The 18,649-nt window shown below is 46.2% G+C and overlaps 1 protein-coding gene across 4 annotated transcripts in view; it reads right to left on the bottom strand.

Moving 5' to 3' along the window:
• Positions 1 to 18,649, bottom strand: part of cacna2d4a (calcium channel, voltage-dependent, alpha 2/delta subunit 4a) — a 591,407-nt gene that overhangs the window by 112,849 nt on the left and 459,909 nt on the right. For all 4 annotated transcript variants that reach the window (XM_038781413.1, XM_038781415.1, XM_038781414.1 and 1 more), the window contains 3 exons: positions 15,125 to 15,195; positions 10,737 to 10,812; positions 6,337 to 6,389 (listed from right to left, as the gene is read on the bottom strand). In XM_038781413.1, coding sequence (XP_038637341.1) covers positions 6,337 to 6,389; positions 10,737 to 10,812; positions 15,125 to 15,195 — 200 coding nt within the window. The remainder of the gene's footprint in view (positions 1 to 6,336; positions 6,390 to 10,736; positions 10,813 to 15,124; positions 15,196 to 18,649) is intronic.

The raw sequence follows: 18,649 nt of genomic DNA, 5'->3' as shown, positions 1-18,649 counted from the left end.
CAAGGCAACCTCCTGCTGATTGCCACATACCGGCCACCATCAGCTGATGAATCAGGACTCCTCAATGTTGAACACCACTTGGCAGAAGCGCTGAGGGTGGTAACTGCACAGAGCATGCACTAGGTGGGGGATTTTAATGTCCATCACTAAGAGTGGCTCCAGAGTACCACCACAGACCGAGTTAAAGGACATAGCTCCTAGACTGGAACTTCAGCACATGGTGGGGGAACCAGCAAGAGGGAAAAACATACTTGACCTCATCATCACCAACCTGCCTGCTACAGATGCATCTGTCCATGACAGTATCAGTAGAAGTGACGGTCACACAGTCCTTGTGGAGATAAAGTCCCATCTTCATATTGAGGATACCTTCCATCGTGTTGCGTGGCACTACCACCGTGCTAAGTGGGATAGACTTAGAACAGATCGAGCAACTCAAGACTGGGCATCCATGAGGCGCTGTCAACCTGGTGATGCTACAACACAGGACTACTTGTGTGCAAAACAGCATAAGCAGAAAGTAATAGACAGAGCTAAGTGATTCCACAATTAACACATCAGATCTAAGCTCTGTAGTCCTGCCACATCCAGCCGTGAATGGTGGTGGACAATTAAACAACTCACTGGAGGAGGAGGCTCCGCAAATATCCCCATCCTCAATGATGGAGGAGCTCAGCACAAGGCTGTGGCATTCGCAACAATCTTCAGCCAGAAGTGCCGAGCGGATGATCCATCTCGGTCTCCTCTGGAGGTCCCCAGCATCACGATGTCAGTCTTCAGCCAATACAATTCACTCCATGTGATATCAAGAAACGGCTGAAAGCACTGGTAACTGCAAAGGCTATGGACCATGACAATATCCCGGCAATAGGACTGAAGACTTGTGCTCCAGAACGTGCCACACCCCATGCCAAGCTGTTCCAGTACAACTACAACTCTGGCATCTCCCCGGCAATGGTGTGTTCTGTGCACAAGAAAGGGGATAAATCCAACCCAGCCAATTACTGCCCTATCAGTCTACTCTCCATCATCAGTAAAGTGATTGAAGGAGTCATCAACACTGCTATCAAGCGGCACTTACTCAGCAATAACCTGTTCACGGATGCTCAGTTTGGGTCTGCCAGGGTCACTCAGCTCCTGACCTCATTACAGCCTTGGCTCAAACATGGACAAAAGAGCTAATTGCCAGATGTTAAGTGACAGTGACTGCTTTTGACATCAAGGCAGCACTCCACTGGTTGGAGTCATAGCTGGCACAAAGGAAGATGGTTGTGGTGGTTGGAGGTCAATCGTCTCAGCTCCACAACATCACTGTAGGAGTTCCTGAGAGGAATGTCCCTGGAAAACCATCTTCAGCTGCTTCGTCAGCGACCTCCTTAGAATCCTAGAATCATAGAATTTACAGTGCAGAATGAGGCCATTTGGCCTATCGAGTCTGCACCGACCCACTGAAAGAGCACCCTATTTAAGGCCACGCTTCTACCTTATCCCCATACTCAGTAACTCCACCTAATCTTTTGGACACTAATGGGCAATTTGCATGGCCAATCCACCTAACCTGTACATCTTTAGACTGTGGGAGGAAACCAGAGCACCTGGAGGAAACCCAGGCGACACGGGAGAAAGTGCAAACTCCACACAGACATTCACCCGAGGCTGGAATTGAACCTGGATCCCTGGAGCTGTGAGGCAGCAATGATCTTTAAAAATAAATTTAGAGTACCCACAGAAACACAGTAAGAAGTTTTACAACACCAACAGGTTTGCTTCAAATCACAAATCACTAGCTTTCGGAGCACTGCTCCTTCCTCAGATTCACCTGAGGAAGGAGCAGTGCTCCGAAAGTTAGTGATTTGAAACAAACCTGTTGGACTTTAACCTTCGTGTTGTAAAACCTCTTACTGTGCTCACCCCAGTCCAACGCCGGCATCTCCACTTCATGGCTGACACAAGCACAGGGTGCATGTATAGACTCCATACGGACAGTGACCCAGAGCTGGGATCGAACCTGGGACCTCGGTGTCGTGAGGCAGCAGTGCTAACCACTGCACCACCGTGCTGCCCTCCCGTCATAAGGACAGAAGTGGGGATGTTTGCAGATGACGGCATAATGTTCAGCACCATTCGTGGCTCCTCAGATCCTGAAGCAGTCCATGTCCAAATACAGCAAGACCTGGACAATATTCATGCTTGACCTGACAAGTGGCAAATTACATTCGCGCCACACAAGTGCCAGGCAATGACCATCTCCTACAAGAGAGGATCTAACCACCGCCCCTTGACATTCAATGGCATTACCATCGCTGAATCCCCCACAATCAAAATCCTGGGTGTTACCATTGATCAGAAACTGAACTGAAATAGCCATGTTAATACTGTGGCTACCAGGGCAGGTCAAAGGCTAGGAATCCTATGGCAAATAACTCACCTCCTGAACCCCCAAAGCCTGTCCACCCCCTATAAGGCACAAGCCAGGAATGTAATGCAATACTCTCCACTTGTCTGGATGACTGCAGCTCCAATCACTTTCAAGAAGTTCAACACCATCCAGGACAAAGCAGCCCGCTTTATTGCTTCACCTTCCACAAACATTCAAACCCTCCACCACCGATGAACAGTGGCAGCCATGTGTACCATCCACAAGATGCACTGCAGTAACTCACCAAGGTTCCGAAGACAGCACCTTTCAAACCCATGACCACTACCATTTAGAAGGACAAGAGCTCCCTAAGGCCTTTTTTAAGCAGGTGAGTAGGATCATTTTGGGCTTTGTGTGGGCGAATAAGACCCCGCGAGTAAGGAGATTGCTGCTGGAGCGTAGTTGTGTGTGGGGGGGGGGGGGGCTGGCACTGCCGCACTTTTGCAACTACTACTGGGCGGCCAATATAGCCACGATTAGGAAGTGGGCGATGAGGGGGGGGTTGTGAGGGGGGTGGGGACGGCATGGGAGCAGCTGGAGGTGGCGTCATGTAAAGGTACTAGTCTGGGAGCTTTGATAACGGCTCCTTTGCCGTTCTCGCCAACCCGCTACTCCACAAGTCCGGTGGTGGTGGCGACACTGAGGATCTGGGGGCAGTGGAGGAGGTACAAGAAGGTGGAGGGAGTGTCGGTCTGGACCCCAATATGTAACAACCACAGGTTTGTCCCTGGTAAGATAGATGGTGTGTTCCAGAGCTGGCGGAGGGCAGGCATCAGAAGGATGGGGGATATGTTCATAGACGGAAGCTTTCCCAGTTTGAAGGCGCGAGATGACAAATTTAATCTGCTGCCAGGAAACGCCTTCAAATATCCGCAAGTACGAGCCTTCCTGAAAAAACAGGTAGTGGCCTTTCCGCCACTGCCGCCACTGAGGATACAGGACAGGGTGGTCTCTGGCACATGGGTGGGGAATGGGTGTCGGATATCTACCAGGAACTACAGGAGGTGGACGAAACCCCGGTGGAGTAGCTCAAGGGCAAATGGGAGAAGGAGCTAGGTGAGGAGTTGGAAGCGGGTCTGTGGGCAGAGGTCCTGGGCAGGGTTAATTCCTCCTCATCATGTGCCAATCTTAGTCTAATTCAATTTAAGGTGGTCCACTGGGCACACATGACGTCAGCGAGAATGAGCAAGTTATTTGGGGTAGAAGACAGTTGTATGAGGTGCAAGGGCAGCCCTGCAAACCATGTCCACATGTTTTGGGCATGCCCGGAGCTTAGAGAGCTCTGGCAAGGGTTCTCGAGGGCAATGTCCAAGGTGCTTAACACACGGGTGGTGCCGAGTCCAGAGATAGCGATCTTTGGAGTGTCAGAAGACCCAGGAGTTCAGGGGGCGAAAGAGGCTGACGTCTTGGCCTTTGCCTCCTTAGTAGCCCGGAGATGGATTTTATTAATGTGGAGGGACTCGAAGCCCCTGAGTATAGAGACCTGGGTTAACGACATGGCTGGGTTTCTCAGCCTCGAGAAAATAAAGTTTGCCTTAAGAGGGTCTACGCTAGGGTTCTCTCGGAGGTGGCAGCCGTTCGTCGACTTTCTCGGGGAAAATTAAAATGTCAGCAGCAGCAGCAATCCATAGGAGTGGGGTTGGGTGGGGGGGGGGGGGGTGGTGGGTGAGTGCTGCATTGGGATGGTGTGGGAAGACTGGGTAACGTGGGGTAATATCTATTTAATTGTTATTGTATATTCTCTTTTTGCACTATGTTAATGTTCACTCTATTTTGTTTTGTTATTATTGTTACTACTGTTTTATTATGAAAAAGTTTGCAAAACCTTAATAAAAATATTTTTAGAAGAACAAGAGCAGCAGATACTTGGGAACCCCACCACCTGGGGGTCACGTCCAAGTCACTAACACCGTGACTTGGAAATATGTTGCCTTTCATTCTTTGTCACTTGGGCAAATCCTGGAACTCCCTCCTTAACAGCACAGTAGGTGTACCTACACCTCAGGGACTACACACGACCCAGTCTTCCCACACCATCCCAATGCAGCAGTTCTAGAAGACAACTCACCACCTTCTGAAGGGCAACAAGGGATGGGCAATAGATGCTGGCCTAACCAGCGATGCCCACATCCCGTAAATGAATTTTAAAAAACAAGTCCTGCAGTTTCTTCATGCTTCAAACCGGATTGCTTTCGGACTCATAAAGCTACCCAAGCCTGGAATTCCAGGACCCAGGTACCTTAGAAAACATTTCCTTTTTTCCGGCTACAGAAAAGGAAGGAAACAGCAACACAGCCTCCAGGCATTTCCAAGCAGCAGCAAGCAGCAAACAAAACCAGCTGTGAAGTGCTCTCACATCTCACAAGGCTAATTCCTCAATTAGAATAGCCTTCAGCTGTGAAGCTAGAGGTTGCTCACAGGCAAAGGGAGTTGACGTGACCTTTGGCATAGAACCAATAGCAGGGCTTTGTCAGGTTGCCAGGAAAGAGGGAGGATTACCCATGGGAATTATATTTTGATGATGATGTCATTAAGCAGAGCAACAGGAAGGCGATTATTTGCCAATCATGAATCTTGAAGGTACCGCCTTGCATGGGATGACAAGGGGTGGTTGAGACCTTCAGTAGCACCAGCTACTCCAACATCCTGCTAAAACATGGCTGCAGTATCAAATAAAAGTTTAACAAGAACAACACAGCACCAAATGCCAGGTCCTTCCATCAAAGGCATCAGCAGTAAGCAGCTCATCTGGCACTCCAACACAATTTCAAAACCTGGTAGGACAAGAATTGGTCTTCGTTGTGCAGATTTTTGGATGAAACATTAGTGTGGAAGACCAATTTCCAGACACATGCTGGTGTGTCTGGCCTCCTCCTTAAGCATACAGTTGAAAGACAATGGCCTCCAAGTGTTCAGGGCGTCTACCTGAAACAAGTATTAAGCCTATGAATATGATACTCAGGGTCCACGGATCAAATGCTCCCATGTTTAGCAAAATCAAAAGAAACATGTGGCACCCATGTTCTGTTTAGTTTTTCTGCATCTACAGCTACCCAACTATTGGTCCTTAAAGGAACCACTGGAGGCTGCTGTCAATTTGCTATAGGGGCAGAAATCCTCACTTTTTCTCAGGCATTAAGGTTCTTGCTCTCACATCCGGATCAAGGTTGATTAAGGTTTAGGGGCAAATGCTTCTGATGCAACACAAACTAATCTTTTTCAAATAGAGGAGCTTTGCTAGTAAGAAAAAGTTTTATGATCCCTTAAAATTATTTTGCTACTCTTGATGGCAGCTCCATCTTAAGTTACCTGAGCAATATGCTTTTTCAGTCACTGCAAAAGTGAAAAAGAAAAAGTTTCACTGCCTCCTTCAGAAGCAGAATGCTGGTGCTAATCACCATTTCTTCCTGACCACACCATGTCTGCTGGCCAGCATTGGGTTTTTCCACTTGTTGTTTATATTGATCTGCTGTAGCCAGTCGTAATAAAGAAATAAAAATTAAGATTGTGTATGAGCAGCTCTCTGTCTATTGGTGCTGCATGGAGTCACAATTCTGCAATACAAAAGGATCATAAAACTCTATCTATGTACCAAGCAATCTGCATTTAACCAAAGACCAAGTGCCAGTTTCAAATGATGCAAGGCATGTCTGGCTGCTCTCGTGCCATTGAAATGGCAACACATCTCAATGGAGTTTATATTATTGTGTATTGTGTTTATATTATTTATGTTATATGTTTGGTTTGCAAACTAAATTTTAAAGTATTCAGCAAATAATCTTCTAAGAATAGTGCCTTCTTTATATCTATGCAAGTTAAGTTTGATGGTTTTATACAGAGTGGAATACATGGCAGAAATGCCTGCTTCTGAAACATATACTATACATCTGACAAGTTTTAGAAAAATGAGTACATACATGAATACGTTGCTCAGGAACCATTTCAGAGCAGCAAGAAAAATGTAGAAAGGCTAAAAACAAATCAAAAAAAAAAATTAGACTGCTGCGAAAACACTTCTCTGCCTTCGATGTAAAACTACAGTGGGCGTGTTAGGAGATTGTACCAAAAGAAGTGAATTCATTATAAAGTCACAATTCCGATAAAAGGCTTCTTCAATTGTTTTATGTGTGGAGTATTCAAGACTGAATGAAAATTAAACTCTTTGTTCCCAGTAGAGAGAGTAAGCTCATTGTAATTCCCAATTCCCCAACACGTGTGCCCTTCCTTCCCCTGGGAGTGCAAGAACATAAAGTTTATTCTAATAACTGGTTTAGAAACCTTCAAAACACAACATACCTGTCAGGAATTAGTGAATCTGTAAAATCTAATTTAGTCCAGGAATAGTTTTCAATTGATGGCTGTGGTCGACAATCTTGAACGTTATAAGTCAACTGATATGACTGCAAGTCATTTGCACTGACCTCTACTCCGCAGTTCTCCCATTGGCACATCTCCCCAATTAGTACATAGGAGCAATTCATTAACTATTTGCAATGTATATTAGTATTACAATAAATATTTCCTGCCTGGGAAGCATAATACTAGTGGTCACAGTCTCCGGATAAATTCAGAACGAAGACGAGAAGAAACTTCTTCACTCGGAGGGTTGCGAATTTAGGTTTTGCTGGCAAAGTTTGGTGGGAAAGTAAGTTGTGAGGAGAATGTAAAGAGACCCCAAAGAGATTTATTGATGGGGAACAAAGGTGGCTGATGGAGTATAATGTGAAGCTATTTACTTTGGTAGGAAGAATGGAAAAGCAGAATATTTTGTGATGGGTAACAGAATACCAATGTTGGGGTCAGAGACAGCACAAAAAGAAAAAAGAGGCATTCGTCAGGGCTAGAAGGCTGAGAACAGACAAAGCCTGTGTGTAATACAAGGATAGTAGGAAGGAACTCAAGCAAGGAGTCAGGAGGGCTAAAAGGGGTCACGAAAAGTCATTGGCAAATAGGGTTAAGGAAAATCCCAAGGCTTTTTACACATACATAGAAAGCAAGAGGGTAGCCAGGGAAAGGGTGGGCCCACTGAAGGACAAGTGAGGGAATCTATGTGTGGAGCCAGAGGAAATGGGTGAGGTACTAAATGAATACTTTGCATCAGTATTCACCAAAGAGAAGGAATTGGTGGATGTTGAGTCTGGAGAAGGGTGTGTAGATAGCCTGGGTCACATTGAGATCCAAAAAGACGAGGTGTTGGGCATCTTGAAAAATATTAAGGTAGATAAGTCCCCAGGGCCTGATGGGATCTACCCCAGAATACTGAAGGAGGCTAGAGAGGAAATTGCTGAGGCCTTGACAGAAATCTTTGGATCCTCACTGTCTTCAGGTGATGTCCCAGAGGACTGGAGAATAGCCAATGTTGTTCCTTGGTATAAGAAGGGTAGCAAGGATAATCCAGGGAACTACAGGCCGGTGAGCCTTACGTCAGTGGTAGGGAAATTACTGGAGAGAATTCTTTGAGACAGGATCTACTCCCATTTGGAAGCAAATGGACATTTTAGTGAGAGGCAGCACGGTTTTATGAAGGGGAGGTCATGTTTCACTAACTCGATAGATTTTTTTGAGGAGCTCACAAAGATGACTGATGCAGGTAGGGCAGTGGATGTTGTCTATATGGACTTCAGTAAGGCCTTTGACAAGGTCCCTCATGGCAGACTGGTACAAATAGTGAAGTCACACGGGATCAGGGGTGAGCTGGCAAGATGGATACATAACTGGCTAGGTCATAGAAGGCAGAGAGTAGCAATGGAAGGGTGCTTTTCTAATTGGAGGGCTGTGACGAGTGGTGTTCCGCAGGGATTAGTGCTGGGACCTTTGCTGTTCGTAGTATATATAAATGATTTGGAGGAAAATGTAACTGGTCTGATTAGTAAGTTTGCAGATGACACAAAGGTTGGTGGAATTGCTGATAGCGATGAGGACTGTCAGAGGATACAGCAGGATTTGGGTTGTTTGGAGACTTGGGCGGAGAGATGGCAGATGGAGTTTAATCCGGACAAATGTGAGGTAATGCATTTTGGAAGGTCTAATGCAGGTAGGGAACATACAGTGAATGGTAGAACCTTCAAGAGTATTGACAGTCAGAGAGATCTAGGTGTACAGGTCCACAGGTCACTGAAAGGGGCAGCACAGGAGGAGAAGGTAGTCAAGAAGGCATACGGCATGCTTGCCTTCCTTGGCCGGGCATTGAGTATAAAAATTCTCAAGTCATGTTGCACCTGTATAGAACCTTAGTTAGGCCACACTTGGAGTACAGTGTTCAATTCTGGTTGCCACACTGCCAGAAGGATGTGGAGGCTTTAGAGAGGGTGCAGAAGAGATTTACCAGGATGTTGCCTGGTATGGAGGGCATTAGCTATGAGGAGAGGTTGAATAAACTCGGTTTGTTCTCACTGGAATAACGGACATTGAGGGACGACCTGACAGAGGTCTACAAAATTATGAGGGGCATAGACAGAGTGGATAGTCAGAGGCTTTTTCCCAAGGTCGAGGGGGCAATTACTAGGGGGCATAGGTTTAAGGTGCGTGGTGCAAGGTTTAGAGGAGATGTACGAGGCAAGTTTTTTACACAGATGGTAGTGGGTGCCTGGAACTCGCTGCTGGAGGTGGTGGTGGAAGTGACGTTTAAGGGATATCTTGACAAATACATGAATAGGATGGGGATAGAGGGAAATGGACCCCGGAAGTGCAGAAGATTTTAGTTTAGATGGGCAACATGGTCAGCACAGGCTTGGAGGGCCGAAGGGCCTGTTCCTGTGCTTTACTTTTCTTTGTTCTTTGTTCAGAGGGATTGAGTGTCCTGGGACAGAAAGTCAACATTCATTTGGAGCACCCAGGTAGGAAGGCAAATGGTATGTTTACCTTTATCACTAGGAGATTGCAAGATAGCAGGAAGGAAATGTTGCTTTGGTGAGACTATGCCTGGACTACTGTGTACAGGTTTGGTCTGTTTACCCAAGAAAGGATATACTTGCCTCAGAAAGGAGTGAAACAGAGATTCACTACATTGACTCCTGGGTCGAGAGGGCTGTCCAAGGTTGGGTAGAACAGGATTTAGAAGAATGAGAGGTGATCTTATTGTAATGTATAACATTCTTAGAAGGCTTGAAAGAGTAGAGCTGAGAGAGGTCATTCCCCCTGGCTGGTGAGTCTAGAATCAAAGGCCATAGCCTCAGGGTAAGAGCTCAACCATTTAAGCCTGAAATGAGGAGAATTCTCTTCTCTGAGGTTTGTGAATTTTACCTGTGGATGCTCAGCCATTGACTGTAGTCAAAATCAAGACTGATAGATTTTTTGACACTAAAGAAATTGAGAGACACAGGGTTGGGGCTGGGAAATGGAGTTGATGTAAAAGTTCAGCTATGATACTAATTGGTGGAACAAGCTCAGGAGCCTGATGGCCTATTCCGGTTCTAAGGAAGTGGAACACAGCAGAAGAAATTGCGGCCAGCGCAGATGATGCAGCATTATTTTGAATCGATCAGAAAAATTATATTTCATACATTCCATCTTCTTCAACAAGAGTGCAGATAATGCCGGCTCCTGAACTGCTTAATAATCCAAAATGTTACCAAGACCATACAGTTAAACCAGACCATCAGTTTATTTGTTGCACTCGGTGAATTGCTCCTTCATTGGGCCAACACAAACATGATGGATCGAACAGCCTCCTTCTTTGCTGTAGAAAAATTAGTCATGGAACCATCTGGCCCATCATGAACAATTCATCTAGTGCAACAACAAAACTGCTTATCTGGCATAAGGGTCTTGACCGTTCTAATGTTTTGGACTATGATGTATTTCGGAGCCCACAACATCCACAATATAAACAATATAAGTTGAACAAAGTAGATAGCATGAATTGTAAGTTTTCTGAACCATGCAAGGTAATGTTGCATTACCTGCACTGGCTGCAAATCCTGATGCTGCATTTCATCCGCCTGTGGTACCATAAATTTCTGCTGCAGTGATTAAGTGAATTGTCCATAATCATTGCTCCTGTTTTTGATATCACTCTGTGCAACACTCCCCCAACCACATAAGACACCCTCTTTGCAGCATAGATTAAACAACCCAATAGGTTTGTTCAATAGAATTATTCTTGGTTAGGTGAGTAGATGTTTATATTGCCACCCTAATTCTGATGGAAAAAGCAGAGGGGTAGAAAGTGAGTTTGGTACATGAAAGATAACTTTGCATGTGCAGTTGCTGCATTTTCATCGGTGACACATAAGCGACATATACCTCATGAATACCAGCAGTACAGTTAAGAGTTTTAAATTAAGCACCACAATATCATTGTGGGATAGATACTCACACTGAGCATGGGTTGTGATCCACTGTGGTGATTAGTGGGCCCTTTGCACATCGCTTGGTAATCATAAAGTTTCACCCTAAGATTAGGAATAAGAACAAGCTTATTTATTGACATATAGTTCAAAACAAAAAAATAGTTGCTAATTTTGTTGAAGCTTGCAGAGAAATCTGGAATGTTATGGGTGGAGACTTGCAAAAGACCACTGTGATAATTATCTAGGTGGAACTGCTGACAGACTACTGATAATGAAATAAAAACAGAAAATGCTGGAAATACTCAGCAGGTTAGGAGTGTGTGTGTGAAGAGAGAACCAGAGTTGACTTGTGAAATCTTCCCAGGCCTGCAGGAGTGAGGTTGGAGACTACTTGCTGTTGCAAGGCAGGGAGCTGCTGCCATGCTGAACCCACCTTTGGCATGTTTGCTCGGAGACAGGAACACTTTGAGAAACCAACCTCATGCATTATCTTCAAGTTTTATTCCCAGTCCTGCCTCCAACCCCACCTCTGAGGCCTAGGCAACCATCAATGTCTTCCATCAATATGACCAGCATGGAGCTGTGGGGATCAAACTGTCACAACCGTGGCCATAAGCATTCCTGTTGCCAGGTGGCTGCCTTCAGCCACTTGCTGGAGTTCGGGAAGGTAGTGGTGACAACAATTTGCCCTCAATTTGTTGAGTGCTTGCTGATGCAAGGCTGGTAGTCACTGCCATGTCAATGTGTCATGTTTGCTTGATACTGGGAACACTTTGGGAAGCCAACACTCCACAATGATGGCCTGACAGCTGTAGCCATTCTTTATTTTTAAATTGAGAGAGCCCCTCCACCTTGAGATGCCCCTACTGTCCTCTAGCTGCATCAGCAACATTTGTCTTTTCATGGTGGATTTGCTGGCTTTAGGTCCACTGTTCGGCCCTTCCACCTGCTCTCTGTCCTGAATTAGACAATGAACATTGAGGTGGCCTCTTAATTGGCTGCACTCCACAAGATCACAATACCCAACCAACAGAATTCGGGTTGGGACCTGGTCATTTTAGAAACATTTTAGAGCTGGTAGCATTCCACCCAAGGTTTCAGGCCACTGGTAATCTACCAGGGATTACCTCAGAAGAGAATCTCCGAGCCATGCTTAACACCTTCGCGAAAGTATACCGAAGAATTGGTCGCAGTCTCTACCTCAAGAAGACTCAAGTCTTTTCCCAACCCACCCTCAGGCAGGGTCCGGTTTCTCCCTCCGTCAAGTTCAACAAACAAATGTTATCAAATGTGGAACATTTCCCCTACCTGGGGAGACGCCTTTCATCTCAGACTGATATCGATGTGGCGATCCAACAGCATACCCAATCCGCAAGCATCGCGTTGGATGCCTATGGATGAGAATTTTTGATGACCAGACATCAGCATCCTTGAAGGAGACTAGAGCACTGGCATTGAGGCAATGATAATCCGAAACCAACTCCACTGGCCGGCCATTTGCTTAGGATCAGAGTCCCGACTGCAAATCATTTTTGCCCAGCTCAAAGAAGTATCCCGAACAGGAGGAGGACAAAGGAAGCGTTTCAAAGACACCCTGAAGGCTCATCTCAACAAATGTAACATAGAAATCAATGCTTGGGAGACTCATTCTCAGAAGTGACCTATTGGAGGAATCTCCTGATTGAAGAGACACAATTCTTTGAGGACACCCGATGGCACGAGGGAAAGGAGCCTGAGAAAGGGATACCAGCGGTTTAGAATCCAAGGACCGACCCCACCTTCTGGAAACTCCTGTCAAGTGTGCGGTCGAAGATCTGGTTCGAGGATTGAGTTCATCAGCCATGCAAGGACCTATAGAACCCATGACCAGTTACATGGAGTTTCTTAGGTGGGCAATCATACTCCCTAGCAGGTGATCACCGAAGAAGAAGAATCTATTTGAAATGTTGGGTGAGATCTTCCGGTTATTCACACTGGCAGGATCCTTGCTCCCGCCGACGGTGCACACCCTCCAGAGGTTTCCTGGTGGCGTGGATGGATTAAATGGGAAGTCTCTGACAGCGGTGGGACCAGAAGATCCCACTGCCGGCCAATGGCAGGCCCCTTCCCGCCCAGAGGAACACAGCACGTGGGAGGCCAGAGAACCTTAACTGTATCTCTGTTTCTCTCTCCACAGCCGTTACCTGTTCTGCTGAGTATTTCCAGTAGTTCAGATTCCAGGATCCACATTATTTTGCCTTCGCATTGCCGATCATGAAGCCTGTTTAGGCAAGACTACAGACACATTTTAGTGCAACCTGTCAGACTAAACTCACAGCAGAGCACAATGAAACCTGCCAGGCTAATATTAGAGGCAGATAGCAGCAAAGTCTGCCTGGATCAAACTTGTGTTAGACTATTGCACCATCTGTTCGATACTGACTAAATGTGCCATTATAATATTTCTGTTTGTCGGTTGCTTTCCCACAATAAATCACGTCCTCTTCTTTTAGGATATGGAAGAAATGTAAATGCAAAGGAGGGCAAATAATCAGTAAAAATAAAATAACCTAACAAATGCTGCTCACTTCTGTTAACATTGATCACAACATTTCTGGGAAACTAGGAGATGGGTGAATTTTGTGCCGAATGGAACCATAGAGTAAATAATGGTCATGACATTAAAGCCAGCGGAGGGGGGGATAGAGGGTGGTGATTTGTGGTGGTGGGAGTGTTGGATAGATTGCACCAAACAATCTTTCTTGTCTTTTTAATGATATTTCAGTTGGAAGGTCTGTGCATTATGCTCTGTAAAATTCTGAATAGCTCTTCTCCGCCTCTGCAGTGCTCTGCTCCTTTCTTTGCATAATTCTGCCAGTTCCTCCATTTGAAAACATGTTTCAAAAGTGCCACAAAAATCACACACCAGTCATCGATGGAGACAAGTACCTCATACTAAATTCAGTCCAGCATATAGATCACAACTGTTCACTCAGCATCCTTCAGCAGGTCTTGGCTTTTTAAAGGTTGTCCAGCTAATTTCTAGGCTCCCAGTCATACTATTCCCATGTCACAGAAGATATCTGCTAATGAATGGTCAGGTCAAAGTTCATGCAAATGAGCTAACTCTACAGATCTTGGTGAAGTTAGCACTGTGCAGAGGATTCGTGGCTGCAAGTCCCATTTTAAGGGTGCAAAACTGGCACAATTGACTGAATAGATTTTGTGACCGCGTGTTAAAATGTTGATGACGATGGCATCATTGTAACCTGGAGGAAGAAAATGACAAAATGGCCACAATTCCTTGACCTCTCATGAATTTAATGGTGGAATTGGCATAAGGGCAGGTGAGGGAACTGTAAACACATAAACTTCACGGATATATGTCATCAATACATTTTCTGTCACATGGGTCAGAGCAACCTGGATGGGGGAGGGGGGATGCTTCACCCCAAGTGGCCAGCAATGTTATGGCTGCATGAGAGTAAAATTAATTTGTAAAATTGTGAACACTGACATGATTAATTGCTGAGTGATTGGTTTCAAAGGGATAACAAAAATGTTAGAATTCCCCACTTTGCTCAGCCAGAAAAGGCACAAGGACGGGAATTTTACAGCCCCACTTCTGAGAGCAGGTTGGCAGACAGCTATCGGAGGCCGTAAAATTGTGTGTCATGCCAGTGATGCTGTACTCAGTGACTACTCACCCCCGAGACTATTATGTTGCATTTTACACGGGGGGGGGGGGGATTTTACACGGGGGGTGGGGGGCGGGGGATGGATGCAATCCAAGGGTTAACAGCATAGGTGCAGCTCAGAAGTTACAGAGTTGATATTTGTGAGTATAATGCTGATTTAGCTTAAAATGGAGCAGGATGCTGATGTTGATAAGCTTATCAATGTTACAATAAACAATTGAAAAGAAGAGTTGAGAGCACTGCCCATTTCCTCCACCTGGACAGGTTCAGGCCAAACCTTAGAGATAGGGTTATAAGAGAGGGGTATAAGAGGGGAAGTGGGCTCACCTAACCATAACATCCCATCTCGGACAAAGTAAAATGCCCATAAAATAGCTGAGGGTGAAGCTGGCCAAGCTGAGGGTGAAGCTGGCCAAGCTGAGGGTGAAGCTGGCCAAGCTGTGGCAAACCTGCCCCCCTGACATTGACACCAGGGTGCAAGAAAAATCACCACACTTAAAATTCAGCCCAAGGAGTTTTGCTAGTTGCATTACTTTTCAAATGGAGAGATCTGTGTGCCACTGAAGACCACAATATCAGAAACAAAAATAAGAAAAGCAAAGATTCCAAAAAACTGCACCTTCTACCCTCAGAATACTGACACTGTCTTCCAGCCAATCTGAAATCTCACATCCCAGTTGGCACACAAAACATAGGTCTTGATCACTGCAACAAAATGTGAGTGGGCAAAATCTTACTCATTGAACAGCCCCATGTTCAGCAGTTGTGTCATCACCGACCCATCCACTTCTCCCAGAAATCGTCCTGTCTGAAAGAGAAAGAAAATGAATGAGGATATTGCTTAATTTATAAATTCCTGATCCAGTTACTCTATTTAACAAGGCCTTACCGAGCTATCTTCATTAAAGACCCCCTTCGTTAGCTTCAAACTAATATTCCTAGGCTTACCATCTGTGATTAACAACGTTAATTCCATTTTCTTTTCCACTTTTATCTCTTTTCCTCAATTCCTCTTTTGAGCATTGATGCATTTTGAGGTGTAAGTCTATGGATGGTGGCAGCCCTAAAATATGTCACATTGTGGCCACTCTTAAACTATGAGCTGCAAGACAGGGAGAGTAGGCCGGGGGCTAGATTCTCCGGTCGCCAAAGCCGAAATCGCGTTCGGCGACGGGACAGAGAATCCAAATTCCCGAAAGAATTGGGGGCTGCGCCGCTTTCGCCACGCTCCGCCCCCTCCAAAGCGGCGTACCATTGTCTGAGGCCCGTCCCCTGAAGCTCCGTCCCCGACCGGCCAAGTTCCCGACGGCGTGGGTCGTGTCAGTCCAGCACCGCCACAGGCACATATTCGGGGCTGGGGGCACTGTGGTGGGGCGGTACGGGGAGCGAGAGCCGGCCAAAGGAGGGGATATTTTCGCGGACCGGGTCTGCGAGCAGCATCCACCATGAAGCATGGCACGGCTGCTACAGGTCGCCACTGTGCACATGTGTGGCCACGGGCCCGGCAATTCTGCAGGCCGTATTGGCAGCTAGAGCTGGGTGCTCTACACTGCCTTCCTGCCAGCCCCCAGCAAAATGGGGAATCGGTGACCGTTTTGTGCCAGCTTTCTTGGCATAAAACGCCACCGTTCCCATACCGCCATGGGGACATAGTCTCCAAATCGGAAAATTCAGCTCCAGTCATTTGATCACTGGGGCTATCACAGTTTTGTCAAATCTTGCACTGACAACATCTAGAAATGCAATTTTCAGAAGCAGGTATTAGAGACTGATCAGGAGTGAAAACCTTAGATGGCCTTCCCTTTCCTAACCTAAGGGTATTAAAACTATTTGCAAAGCCCAATTGCTATATCACCATGGATCAACAAACTCAGTATGGACAGGAAATTAAACCTGGACCTTCTGGCACGTCTGGCTTAGTACATCATCATGTAACAGGTTACTTGTTACAAGATGCCCAATACTTTGAAAAATGGCTCATACCTCAATTTGCTCTAATCGCAGCCCTAGGCCCAACTAATTCAAAGCTTAAACTCCAATTTATCCCTCAGTACCATATGCCTTTAACATGGGTCAAGAGGAAAATCCAATTGTAACATTCAATTAGACATCAAGTTTTATATAGCCACTTCCCATCCCTTCAGTACATTTAGTGTGACTGTTGCCCTGCTGAAGTTATTTATTAGAAGTTCAACACAATTCTGTTGAAATAGTTTTAACATGCACAAACAATTATTGTTTCAGGTTTGAGTGTTATCAAATGTACTGGGGAATATTCCTGTGACTTAAAGTCAGGTTGAAATCTAGTCTGAGCAGAAGAGTTGAAAGTCTTCGCTCTGATGTCAAATGAATCAGAGTTTAGGGCAGAATAACCCCTGGTTTCTAAAATGTACAAATCTATAGTGTAAAACTACCAACAGATTGTACAAATAGGCAATATCATAAGGGAAAATGATGGAGGGGGGGGCGGGGATAGTTAGTAGGGTCATAGGACAATTGTTGAGAAATAACAATAACGTTATGTTCCGTTAGGTGATGTTCTGCTGAGATTGGGATAAGGCTACTTGTTGGTTCCATAGGGAAATTTACATCTAACATGGTTGATTCACTTGGCATCTAGTTATGGGGGCTGGTTTAGCTCACCTGGCTAGTCAGTTGGTTTGTGATGCAGAACAAGGCCAGCAGCACGGGTTCAATTCCCGAACCAGCTGAGGTTATTCATGAAGGCCTTGCCTCCTCAACCGTAGCCCCTCGCCTGAGGTGTGGTGATCCTCAGGTTAAACCACCACCAATCAGCTCTCGCAGCCTATGGTCATCTGGAACTGTGGCAACTTTATATTATGTTTACAGTAATGGGTGCAAGATGCATTTTAAAAGTAATGGAGACACTGATCGATGTATTTGATACCCCAAACCACTCAGCTGCCTGTCTCTGATGTGCTTCAATAGACTTTGCCAAATCGTGTCTTTCCCATGGGTAAAGAGGACAAGCATGAGGGAAAGGGGGAGAGGGGGAGAGCAAGGGGGGAAAGGAAAGAGACACAGAATTGAGGAAAGAGGAAGAGAGAGGCGGGGGGCGAGACAGAAAAGAGGGTGCGTCAAAGTTGTTTCCAGGCTACTCTCATGCCAATCTCCCAGTGCTTTACTCACGTGCAAGGTAGATTATTTACCCACTGCAGAGTGTAATAGGAGGCAAGTGAATGAGAGGGAGGAAACAAATTATTCAAAAAATATGGGACACATACCATCAGTAGAAAAAACATTTTCTTCCCAATCATTGACATCCCGAACTTTAAAATATGCACAAGTCAATAAAAACAAAGAGAAGCGAAATGTAATATTCCATTCTCTAAACGTAAAATGACTACTTTGCTATGGATGCATGTGAGGTTAAGATAATATTGGAATAGATAAGGCAGTTTAAAAAGAAAAGGAAAAATAAGGCATCTATTCCAGTTCTGGATGTCATGCTATGTGATTCAGATATTTACTTATATTCAAAGCAATTATAATGTGGCCTTAAAATGATGTTTCTTCAAAACAAAGAAGAAATATCCAGGCTCGGACACCATAGGCTACAAAACAGGGGGTGGGATTCTCTGACTCTGAAGCTAAGTGCTGATGCCGTCGCGATTTACGACAGCGTCAACAGGCCCCCAGGAGCAGCGATGCTGAGCCCTTCAGGAGGCCAGCATGGCACTGGAGCGACCCACGGCGCTCCAGCTGCTGGTACCAGCCTCAAATGTGCGCCGCGAGTCTGCACATGCGCGCTGCGGCCAGTGCGAATGCGCACTGCGACCGCCGCAATTACGTGCATGCGCGGTGGCTTCCTTGGCCGCACCGACCCCGACGCAACAATACATATGGCTACAGGGGCCGGTGCGGAGCAAAACAGGCCCCCAGCCCAAGAGGCCGGTCCGCCAATCAGTAGGCCCCGATCGTGGGCCAGGTCACAGCGGAGGCCCCCAACCCGGGATCGGATCCCCCCTCCTCCCACCAGGCCACCCCTGAAAGGATGCACGCCGAGGTCCCGTTGGGTAAGACCACACGTGGACGCCGCTGGCGGGACTCGGATTTTTCTAGCGGCCATCCCGGGCAGAGAATCGCCGGGGGGGGGGGGGGGGGGGGGGGGGGGGGGGGGGGGGTGGCGCATAGATCCCCAACCGGCACCCCGCCGACCGGCGTCGGGGTGTCGTCGTGCGAATCGCGCCCATCCCGGCGATTCTCCAGCCAGGCATGGGCTGATACAATCCCACCCTTGA

This window comes from Scyliorhinus canicula, chromosome 20 (genome assembly GCF_902713615.1).
Source record: "Scyliorhinus canicula chromosome 20, sScyCan1.1, whole genome shotgun sequence".
Classification (NCBI taxonomy): Eukaryota; Metazoa; Chordata; class Chondrichthyes; order Carcharhiniformes; family Scyliorhinidae; genus Scyliorhinus; species Scyliorhinus canicula.
The sequence above is the reverse complement of the archived record's forward strand: the minus strand, read 5'-3'. Positions and strand labels throughout refer to the sequence as shown.